The following is a 12,232-nucleotide window of genomic DNA, read 5'->3' as shown; positions in this document are numbered from 1 at the left end:
TATATATATACACGTGGCTCTGTGTGCAAAAGTTATTTGGCCCTCAACTGGCCCTCAACTGGTTGGGCCTCCCTTAGCAGCAACAGCTGCAATCTGCAAGTGTTTGTGATAACAGGCAATGAGTCTTTTACAGAGCTGTGGAAGAATTTTGACCCACATCTTTGCAGAGTTATTGTGTTTCAGCCACACTGGAGAGTACCAGCTAATTGTAACTGACATCCAAATATGTTTTTAAACATGTGACACATAAAAAAAACTTTCAAATGAAGCTTTTTATTTAAAAAAAGAAAAGAAAAGATCTGCCTATTGCTATGTGGGTAACTAATATCACAGGTCTGTCAGTGTCTGACAGCTTCTGTCACCTACATTCTCTCCCCATTAGGTTACAGCTGAACAATTAGTTTAAAAAAAACAAATGTTCAATTAGGATTCCAGCATCATGTAACAAAAGTCCAAGTTGAGCAAAAGACAACTATAGACATTATAAAAAAATTATTAATTTGATATATTTTGTCTGTGATAATGCAAGAACAGCCTGAGCTCATTAAAATGACAATTCTCTGTTTTCTTATAATATAAATTTGATGGTCAGGACTGACACGTTTTCATTTATTCCTCAGTCCTCCGGATTTAAAAAGAGTCTGCTCTTTATTGACCTGTTGCCACGGTGATCCTGATTTCTCTACACATGCACTTGCTTAAACCAGAGCTGTTGAATGAAAGAGTCATGTCATTTCCGTTCACTTTTTTTTCTCGCAATAGTTCTAAAAGTTATCAATATACACTAGCCTCGCTATAGAGATATAGCCTCACATAAGTTTGAGATGCATTTTTAAATGGTAAGAAGGTAAAAAAAAAATTGCCGCTGACACAACTGACTTATCCAAAGGCTCTGGCTTAAACATAGGCAGATTGATTGAACTTCCTCTGGTCTGCTGCTGTGGAACCAAAAATGCACCCGTGCTCTTACAGTAGTCTGTGTTTTAAACCAAAAAGATAAACACTTCTGCCTATTTTAACCAAATTTCAGACTTTGTTTTTGTACACATGCAGCAGAGGGCGCTTTTTTTAAATAGAAATTGAAAAAAACTAACCTGATTGCTTCTGTATGCAATGCATGAAAATAACATGTGCATGCAGAACGTATTTAGGGTGGAAGTGGAGTGATATGAGCCACAGTATCTTATGGTTCTTATTGCTCCAGTTTCATTGTGGCAGCACACATACTTTACAGAAACACTTGTTTAAAATATCCACACAAACCAACCATCGCAAGTGCACCACGAGATCAAGCCTTTTAAACAGGCTTAGAACAATCTTTAATCTGTTTTGGTCTTGTCTCGTTGATTGGGTTGTTTTGAAGATGATTCTATGTGTGTCCATACCCTGAGTCGTTGTCAGGTTGTCATAGTTGTACCCACTATTAAAAAAAAACATTTCAAAGAAGAAATTAGTCATGTTGAAAAGCCGCATTTACTGATGTAAGTTTTTGTCTGTGTACTTTTGGCTTCTTTTTTTAATGGATAGTGTAGCACAGATGATGATGCTCCCCAGAAAGCTGACAATGACCAAGGCTGTCTTACACCAGCAGTCATAATGAAACTCTGTTCTACAGAATAGATGTGCATTTTCCAGATGGTTATATTCCATACTGAGTGCTCTTGGTTGGTATAGCAGAAAAACAAGGCAGAATGAAGAAGATTATTGCTCTGGATTTAAAACATATTCATATTATACATTGCTACTACCAAGGGTCTGTTTTGTTGTTATATTGTTAATCTGATTGTTCTGAATAAATGCTGTATTTGATTAAAGAGGAATCTGATTTGTCTCAGATCTTTATACATGTGTGAGTTGAGTGGTCTCTCTATGTGTGTGTTGCATGTGACTGATGTGTGCATACAGAATCTATCTGAGAAGCCGGTGGAAAATGAGGAGAAACACAATTTCCCATGTAAGAACCAGTTTCACTGAAATGTGGCTTTTGTGTTAACTTCTGCCTGTGTCTCTGCGTGACCTGCCCAACCAATTCCTCTTTCAATTCACTTCCTGTCCTATTTTGAATTTCCAAGACTCAAGATTCATTTGCTATTTGAGCATGGGACTAACAGTCCATGCACATTTGAATTCTTGTGCAGAGCTCTCCAGGTCAAGTTACATTTTTTACAAAGTAAAAAGAAAGCAACTTAAAAAAAACAACAACAAAATAGAAATAAAGCAAAGAGTGGAGCAATCATAATATTTACTATATACAAAAACACTGTACAGAGAGGGTGGTAATATACTTCCTAGTATTGCACACATAATATTGCACATTTTCACAAATCTGTTTCAGTGAGTATATTGCACATCAATCAGTGATTAATTCCATTGTACATTCATACATTCAAAATGAGTTGAGGTAGTGCTGTGTTATTTTAAGATTTCAGTGGTTTTTGGTTTTTTGCCATCGGTCTGACTATGGCGTGTTCAGTGTTGTTATGAGTATTCTGTGTTTTTTGTTTTGCCATCAGTCTGACAGCTGCGAGGAAGAAGCTGTTGAAAAACCTTGTTGTGTCCACTCTGTTGTGTCTCAGATTATATGTTTGTATATTTGTGTCTGAGCAGAGGGTGAGCTGGATGGTGTGGGTCCCTAATAATTCTCTCTGCTCTTTTTCGGCAGTGTTGTGTTTACAGAGAGCCCATGGAAGGAAGTTTTGTTCCTATGATCCTCTCCACAGACGTTATGACTTTTTGCAGAACCTTCCTCTCTGCTTGTGTGGTGTTCCCATACCAGACAGTAATGCCTGTTCTGAGGACGCTGTGTATGAGTCCTCTGTAGCCCTGGGTGAGAGGGTGGTGGTTCAAGCAGCCGGCTGAAACAAAGGGGGTGTCCAAATTCATAGGCTGCATCCTCCTGAGGCCGCATTTGTAGGCTGATTACATCACAGTGACGCGACAAAGGCTGTCTAAATTCGAAGACTCCTCCAAATGCAGCTGACAAATGCGTCCTTCTTTTCCCCAGATTTGAAGGATGGGTCGGGTGTATCCTTCGTGACCCACCATATCCCAGAATTCATAGCGAGGCTCAGCCAATTCCAGTTTCCAACAATGGCAGCATCTACTTAGTTTTAATATTACTTTTATTACTCTTTCTGGGTCACAAAATAAACTTTTAAGATATTTTCAGGCGAGAATGTAGCCGTGTAAACTTCAAATATCAGCTCGGTTTATCAAGATATCACATATTTACAAAAGTGCTCCAGCGTTTTCTGAGACATCCGTTACCCACCAGCTCCATAGCTAGCAGTGAACTCCCGGCACATCGTTTCCAAACCCCCCGTGGTCTTTCGCTACTCATGATATATACGTCACTGAGATAACTTACAAATGTTATTGTTTGGCTTTTCTCAGTGTTTTATTTGTTCCTGAGTAAATCGGTTTGGCTGAGATTAAAGTTATAGTTTTCACACAGCTGAAAAAATGTCAGACAGAAAACTGATTAAACAGAAGTGTGAGATGGTCGAAAATTTACCCCACTGTCCTGTTTTATTTTACATAGTAAGGAGCAGATTTAATTAGAAGTCTTTCCTGGGCTTTTTTTTCACTGTTGCTGTGGTGTTGAGAGCACAGCAACAAACAAAATCACGACAGTTTAGTAACGCAGTAATGCAGCGCGCTTATGGGAAAGTAATAGTAATCTAATTACATCTTTTGCAATAGTTATCCCTTACATTACTTGTTACTTGAAAAAGTAATTGGATTACAGTAACGTGTTACTGCCCATCTCTGGTTGAAAGTTCAGCTCAGGTCTGATGTAACCTGCAGTCCCAGGAATCTGTGGCTATTGGCCCTCTACACCGTCCCTTTGATGATAAGAGGCTGCAGGGGAGGGGGGTTCTTCCTGATGTCCAATATTAATTCCTTGGTCATATCTGTATTGAGGATGAGGTTGTTTTCCTTGCCATAGACACAAATGTTGTCTACCAGAGTCCTGTACCCAGAACAACTGTCATGGTTCCTTGAGCCAGTATTTTTTACATTCTACTTCTGTTGTTATCCATCTTTCTGGGTTAGGGTTTTTGTTGCGTTTCATCCTTTTGTCTCATCAGTCTGCCATGTCTCCATGTCTGTTTGTCCCCAATCCCAGTGTCAAGTTTTAGAGTGTGTGTGTTACTTCCTCTTTTATTTTGTTAGCCCCCTGTTTCACGCATGTATGTTCAGTTTTGCTCCCCTGTCTCGTTAATCAAATTTGGTGTGCTCCATCTCCCTGATTACCTCATGTGTATGTAAGTCCTCAGTTTCCCTCTGTTCTTTGTCACATTGTTGTCTTACCTTTAATGCTGTGTGCATCCTGATCCCTATCCTAGCTATAGTACTTCTTAGTTTGTATTTTATTCTCAAGTTCATAAGTCCCTGCAATAAAGCTGTGTAAAATTCACGTTTTGTCTCCAGAGTCCTGTATCAGTCTGGCTGGTACAAAGCCAGCTCATGACAACAACAAACAAACAAGAACCCAAACCTATGAGAATACAAAACTTAGGGAAAACAAAACAGGGAATAAACATTGCCGCTTTTTTTCCTTCAAAGTTGATTTCAGTTATTTTAAATATAGAAACTCTGTTACATGATAATCCAATGAGTGTGGGTGGGCGGTGTCTCATCTTTCCATCTTATGACAACTTCTATCTATTAGTGTAGGAAAACCAATCTCGTCTTTAAGTGATGATCTATGAACTCTGCTTCCAGGTTTAAACTACCCTGTGTTTATTAAGGCTGTTGTGTTTTCAACATGTTTTAACCCTTTAAATCTGGGACTCCCCACCATTTGACCTTAGAACTGAAGAAGCTTCTCGCATGAGAGGTGAAACGTCTTCAAGCAATTTAAAGAAGTGTCATGATCCGGCTATGTGCAGGCAGGAATTGGACCCAAATGCAAACTCACGGGGACAAAAACAAAAACACAGCTTTATTGCTGGAAAACAGATCACAAACAATACAAAACTACACTGGGAAAAACGAATTATAATGTACACCAGGAGACACACGGAGAATCACACACAGCATGAGGGAAATCAGAACTGATGAGACAAGGAAGCAAAGTAGGATGCACTCACATGAGACACAGACCTTCAAAGTAAAACCGGAAGTAGCACAGACGCAGACTTGACTAGGGGAGACAGAGCAACTAAGAAACACAGAGAACAACAACAACAAAGAGACACAGAGGGCAGCTACTGAAAACTCGGAAAACTAAACTGAATACAAGAAAGCCAAACTAAGACACTAGACTATAGAAAACTGGGGCAACAAAGAGAACTAAGATCATAATAAAAAAACTCTGAGACACAGGAAACTCAACACTTTGTCGCCAACCCAGGATCATGACAAGAAGTCCAGACGCTTTTCTTTCCAAGCTCCTTAGAGTACGATGACCTAGATGACTGAGAACCTTCACAGACATCTTTTCTTTTGCTCAACTTGAACTTTTGTTACATGAAGCTGGAATCCTAATTGAACATTTGATTTTTAAAACTAATTGTTCAGCTGTAACCTAATGGGGAGAAAATATAGGTGACAGAAGCCGAAGATAAACATATGGAGAAAAAGATCAGACACAGACAGACCTGTGATATTAGTTACCCACATAGCAATAGGCAGATCTTTTCTTTTTTTAAATAAAAAGCTTCGTTTGAAAGTTTTTTTTATGTGTCACATGTTTGAAAACATATTTGGATGTCAGTTACAATTAGCTGGTACTCTCTCCAGTGTGGCTGAAACACAATAACTCTGCAAAGATGTGGGTCAAAATTCTTCCACAGTACTGTAAAAGACTCATTGCCTGTTATCACAAACACTTGCAGATTGCAGCTGTTGCTGCTAAGGGAGGCCCAACCAGTTATTAAGTTTGAGGGCCAAATAACTTTTGCACACAGATTTGGATTTTTTAAAATATATATATATATATATTTTTTAGATGATCTGAAATATTAAGCATGCCAAACATATACAAAAAGGAAATCAGGAAGGGAGCAAACACTTTTTCACCCCACTGTATTTTGAAGCTGTTTGCTATGCTTTTTTTCTGTGTGGAAATAACAGATGACTCCAGAGGTTACTGTGGTTTGTCAAATGAAGCACGAAAGGCCACTGTGTCAGCCTGTCCTAGCAGGGCTCTAGAGTGCGACCAATTTGGTCGCAAATGCGACCAAATTTTTCAGTGGTGCGACTAAAAAAAAAAATTTGGTTGCACCTGTGCGACCAACTGTTCGGGTAGCGAAAAAAAAAAAAATCTGCAACCTTCCCTGTGGTCAGCAACAGACACACATTATGCCCCTATTGTGGACTAAACCAATCAGAGATAGTCAGGGGCGGGACCTCTCTGATTGGCGTGGTCCAGTTGAAAGTGCAGATGGAAGTGGGAGGTGAGTAGCTTGAATAAAGCGATATCAATTCATTAAATCCTGAATCGACTTTTAAATATAACTGTGTTTTGCCAGAAACGCCAGTTTCTCAGATTAAAGCTCACAAAACCATTTCAACAACCAAACAGCAAATGAGAGCAGGTACACGGATTCCACACAAAGACGTAAACACAGAACGGACCGACGCATCAGAATCAACTTTGTCTTTCTCGGCTTTCTCACCTGACGGCCCGTAGACGGACACGCTGTCGGAGCTTAGCGGTTCTGATGCGTCCGGTCCGCTGTGTTTACGTCTTTTTGCGCTGATTCTGAGCTGCAGGTTTTGTCTCTCTCCAACCAAAATTCACCGAGCCAGCAGCAAAAGAAGCACTCCACTTTACTTTTCTTTCTTTTAAAAAAAAAATAAAAAATGAAAAGCTGCATTTGGAAAAAAAAAAGTATGTGTCATATGTTTCAAAAAGTATTTGGACGTCAGTTACAATTAGCTGGTTCTCTCTCCAGTGTGGCTGAAATACAAGAATACTGCAAAGATGTGGGCCAAAATAATGAACATCTTAAATTAGAAACTGCATTTTGTGTTTATTTTTGTTATGTTTCTCTAATATTTTAATATTTTAGATGATCTGAAATGTTAATCGTTCCAAACATACACAAAAAGGAAATCAGGAAGAGAGCAATGACTCCAGAGGTTACTGTGGGGGTTTTCTTTTAAATGAAGCACGAAATGACACAGTATGAGTCAGCCTGTCCTAGTGTGAGCTGTTTAGGAGAAATAAAATACCAAATTAACCACTCTCCTGTTAATATAGCATATATACAGCTGTGCCACCATGGGATCATTTTCAGTTTTTTTTCACCTTGACCACACCAGCCTGTTGAGTGACCACACCAACAGGGTCATTGACCTTCATTCATAGAACTAGTGTTACCTCTGTAACCATCTGTTTCATTTCATGCTTGGTCGACAAGCCACCACTGTTACACTAATGGTGCTTGAAAATAAACAAAACAGTTTAGCAAATAAAGTCAGGAGAGATGTGTACCAAGGCTACAAATCTCAAGACACACATAAAACAATAAAGGCTTCACTGACAAAGTGAAGAAACAGACCTCTGACTGTATCGTCCATGAAGGCTATAGCTGAGAAAGCAATAAAACTGAACAGAAGAAACACACACTCACACACACACACAATCGTGGAAGGGATCATTCAAGCCTATTTTGTGACCTGGAGAACTGTTAAATGATGACATCATAGTCAACCGTGTAAACTTGCAAAAGTGCTAAATTGATGGAAAAAGTCCAGCTGGAAGCTGCACAGCTGGAATCGCTCTTGAAGAGAGCGTAAGTGGTGGCCATTCCCATAATGGAATGTGTCACCACACCTGCGGTATTTCAGCACTGGAATAAGCTAGGGATGATGGTGATTGAGAAACAATGTTCACATTGTTAGTGTAAGTAAATATGAGGAATTAATAAAATGGAAAAATAACTTGTTCTAACTTCCTATTTTGCAATATGACAGTAGAAATACATACAAAGAGTGTGAGTTTGTTTGTTTTTGTTTTTCTTGTGACATTACCAATAAGTTTGATGTGTCACAACGACATTCTTCCTATTGAAAAAACAAAAGTTGTATCCAAGATGGCCGACTTCTAAATGGCCACCATGGTCATCACCCATCTTGAGGAGTTTGCCCCCTCACATATACTAATGTGCCACAAACAGGACTTTAATATCACCAACCATTCCCATTTTATTACGGTGTATCCATATAAATGGCCCACCCTGTATTTTGTATAGTATACTATTCTATTTTATCTTCTATTTTAGCTTTTTTCTTAATTTTTGCTGCTCTTAATAATAATGATAAGGGGCATCAACACAGGCTTCATATGGACACCCCCCCAAGTGAGTGAGAAAGCCACAACCCATTTGCACTGAGTATTTAAGATGCCTGCTGAGCACTTACTGAACAGATACATTACTGCAGCTCTGAAGCACACACCAACTTCCTGTTTTGAAGAGATCAAAAGAGCTTCATTATGGATGCTGGTAGAAGACAGATTTTGGGTTTGGCTTTAGCCATCATCGGTGTATTGGGGACCATCATGATCTGTGGTCTCCCTGCCTGGAAAGTCTTCATTAATACTGAGTACCATCATGGAATTTATGGGGCATGGTATGGTTTGTGGAAAATCTGTACAATATACACCACAGGCAAGATGGAATGCGTTGGATATGAGGTTTTTCCACCACTGGTAGATGACGCCATGAAAGCTACCAGAGTACTCGTCATTATCGCAATCCTCAGTGGGATCTTTGGAATCCTGCTTGGTGTGGCCGGGAACAAGCGCATTAACTTCATGTTGGATGATGGGCAAAAACGCAAAGTGGGCTTTGCTTCTGGAGTTGTCTTCATCATTGCAGGTTTCTTGGTGCTCATACCTGTCTGCTGGATGGCCAACATCACCATTCGTGAGTCCTACAATGACAGACATAACAGTGGTGTCCGCATACAGCTGGGAGCCTCACTCTACATTGGCTGGTTCACCACTGGGCTTCTGGTCCTGGCAGGAGGCCTGCTCCTGTACCGACAGGAATGATACTGTCATACTGAAAGAAAGGCATTCATTATCACAGCTATGTAAGGCTTGCTTTTTTCCCCCCAGCCCATTGAAAACAAGAGTAATGTTTGTTTCCAATGTTTTCATAAAACATTTCTTTTATGAACTTCTGTTTTTCCCTTCAGTGATGACAATAATAGAGCCTGAAATTTAATGAAAGTAAGAAGAAATGTTATCAATATGAATGTGTAATTTAAGTTCTTTCTTTATCCCCCCCCCCCCTCCTGTGTGAAATTATTACGCTGTGTGTGTAATATTCCTATAGAATGTGTATGCAGTGGTTTAAGTCTAAGCCTGATAACTATTTCAATATATTTCTTATAAACTGCTTCCATATTGATGATAATGTGATTTTCTTTTACTCTTTGAATACTTTCTTTTGAGTTGTTGTTGTTGTTGTTGTTTTTTACTTTTATTGCTTTATTGCATATCAATAAAATTTTGGTCAAATTAAAATTTATATTTCTAATCATGAGAGATCATGTGTTGCTAATCTTTTACATCACTGTCTCTGTTTTAATGTCAAAAGCCTAAATAAAGACTCTGAAAAAATATTTTAGTTTGGGACATATTTTCTGTTTTAAAAAAGACAGAAGAAGACCTGAAGAAAACAAATATTAACAAATACAGCACAGATTTGTTTTTTGTTTTTAAGTACATTTGTTAATATGTATTTATAACATCCATTTTAGATTTCCACTTGAACAAAAATATTGTTTAATTAAATAAGTAATTAACTCATTCACTGCCAGCCATTGGCAGTGAATGAGTTAAACCCATTGACTCATTCACTGCAATTGACGGCTATAGATGTCAATGGCAGTGAATGAGTTAAATGTAATTAACACTGACAGATAAATCTACAATTTACACTTATAAATATATAATATTTTCTAAACTAGACTGTTCAACTCAAACACAGAGAGAAAATCCAGTTGCACTTGCAGACAGTCAGAAAGGCAACTTAAAAATCTTAAAAATCTTTCTTAAAAATCATTGTTATTGTTGATTTTTAAATCAACAATAACAATGATAAGAAGAAGAAGAGTCTGCACAATGACAACAAAAATTTGAGCAAATAGAATAAATCAAAGCATAAAGGTCAGCACAAGAAAACACAATGACAACAACCCAAGACTCAAGACCTGTCGGGAAATTTCTAAGGAAACCAAGTGGGACAATAGTGCTAAACCAATGTATTACATTTTACACACACATTGCACATACCTTTATAACTGACCAATGCTCATGTTTACTGCACACACAGCATAGTCTCTCTATTAATTATTAAAAAAAACTTAAATTCTGCACGTTTTTTTTTTTTTAATTATATTTTAACTTCACATTGTTGATTTCTTGTAGCCTAGATGTATTAGACACTGGTTACAAGTCTGCTTTACTTGCTTGGTAGCCAAAAAATACTGTAAATGTACATGCTTTCTTATTGTTTGAAAATAGATCAAATTTCCAATACCCACCATTATCACCAGAAACATCGAGCACTCAGAGGATGTAGACAACTACACAACTACTAACATATATACCCACTGTGCTAGTTTTCTGTGGACATTAAAACTGCTACTTAACTGAACTGACACATGTGGTTGTACTAACGAGGTGGACTATACATGAAATTTAACTACAGAAAATGCAGCAACAGTTCAGCGTTGTGCATTTCACTCACCCTGTTTGCACAGGAAGAGCATTCTCTCTTTCATGGGGGAAAGGTTTTATTAATGTAGCCGGATGATTTAAACCTGCTGTCAATGAGTGATCATGGCCATTTTGAATCTGCTGACCTATGACCTGTCTGCTTAATCCAACTTGTTTGTGCACTTAGAGGATTCTTGCTTGTGGCATCTCCTGTTTGTGCTGGGGTGCAAGGTTTACTACTCCTCCCCGGGCAAGCATAATACAACAGAAGAAGTATGTATTTAACTGTTTGATGTGTTATTCGTTTTGGACCTAATCTTTGACTTGAGCCATTTGCACGGTAGAAATTGCTGGCATGATGTGTCACCTGTTGTTGCTGGGTTGGGAAGCCTCCTCTCCTGTCTAAGTGGAGTATTTCATTGGGCCTCGTATGTATCAGCCGCCCTTTCCTTTGCATTTGGCTTTGAATTTAATTGGCAATCTAATAAATGCAATTTGTTACTTTTTAGATACTAAAGCAGCTGCCGCTCCGTGGGATGCCCTGCTGTTTCATGTACATTTGTACTGTTTTAGTTTTTTGGTTCATTGGTATTGTTGTCAAGGCGGACCTGTGGAAGAGTAAGTACATGTGAACCCAAAACGCAGATTTGGATGCAGACAGCTGGAATGAATCTTTACTAGGATTTGAAGTACACAAGAGAAAGACAGTACACGAGGGAAATGTGTGTGGGGTGCGGAACTCAAACATGGGTCTCTGAAACAGAGGGAGACAGAGGTTAGGAGGGATACTGGGTATGAAGATGTGACAGACTGGTTTTCTAGGTCTTACTTTACTAGCAGGTGGAGAGTGCCTACCCACATAGCAGACAGGTCTGGCTCAGATCTGGTGTCAAGCCAGCAGTGCTGGCTGACTTCTGGTATGGTAAGTGCTAGGGGTGCAACGATACACAAAATTCACGGTTCGGTTCGATACTTTGGTGTCACGGTTCGATATTTTTTCGATACAAAAAATTTTTTTCATGCCTTTTTAATTTATCATTTATTAAAATTATAAATATATATTTTAACTCAAAAGTACAGTGTTTAAATTTAATGTTGCTGAAACAACAAAGTAATAAAATATATGTGGCCCGGTCATGGGGAATGAGACAGGACACAGGAAATACTCTTTTGTGAGCTTTTTTATTCTCCGACTGTACTCGGAGGAGCACAGTTTTAATTCTGTAGTTTTGAGTGAAACGGCAAAATTTAACTATTCCACTGGCTCAGCCTAAACTGCCTTTCAGGGTCTGAGACAAGAGTAACTATCATATGTACATGTTAAATCCAAACAGTATAGACAACAGTAGTGACCTGTCAAGAAACAAATACAACAACAAAAAAGAGAAAACAAAACAAATAAACACATTGTTTAGATCCCACAACTTCACAGGTCAACTGGCAATAAAGTGCACTGTAAACTCTCTTTTAAACATACATTTCTATGGGAGAACACCATGAACTCACTTCGGTTTCTCCACACAGCTACTGTGCTAGGACAAGTACACA

General features: G+C 38.6%; 1 protein-coding gene across 1 annotated transcript; it reads left to right on the top strand.

Annotated features, from left to right (window-relative positions):
- Window positions 1-8,400: 8,400 nt before the first annotated feature.
- LOC102208221 (claudin-4-like) lies at window positions 8,401-9,569 on the top strand. The gene has a single exon (XM_005727926.1). It carries the CDS (start codon window positions 8,450-8,452, stop codon window positions 9,008-9,010), a length of 561 nt encoding a protein of 186 aa, XP_005727983.1. The 5' UTR covers window positions 8,401-8,449; the 3' UTR covers window positions 9,011-9,569.
- Window positions 9,570-12,232: the final 2,663 nt, after the last annotated feature.

The sequence above is a fragment of the Pundamilia nyererei genome, unplaced genomic scaffold (assembly GCF_000239375.1).
Source record: "Pundamilia nyererei isolate P.nyererei 1_Seehausen unplaced genomic scaffold, PunNye1.0 scaffold00026, whole genome shotgun sequence".
In the NCBI taxonomy this organism is placed as follows: Eukaryota; Metazoa; Chordata; class Actinopteri; order Cichliformes; family Cichlidae; genus Pundamilia; species Pundamilia nyererei.
The sequence above is the reverse complement of the archived record's forward strand: the minus strand, read 5'-3'. Positions and strand labels throughout refer to the sequence as shown.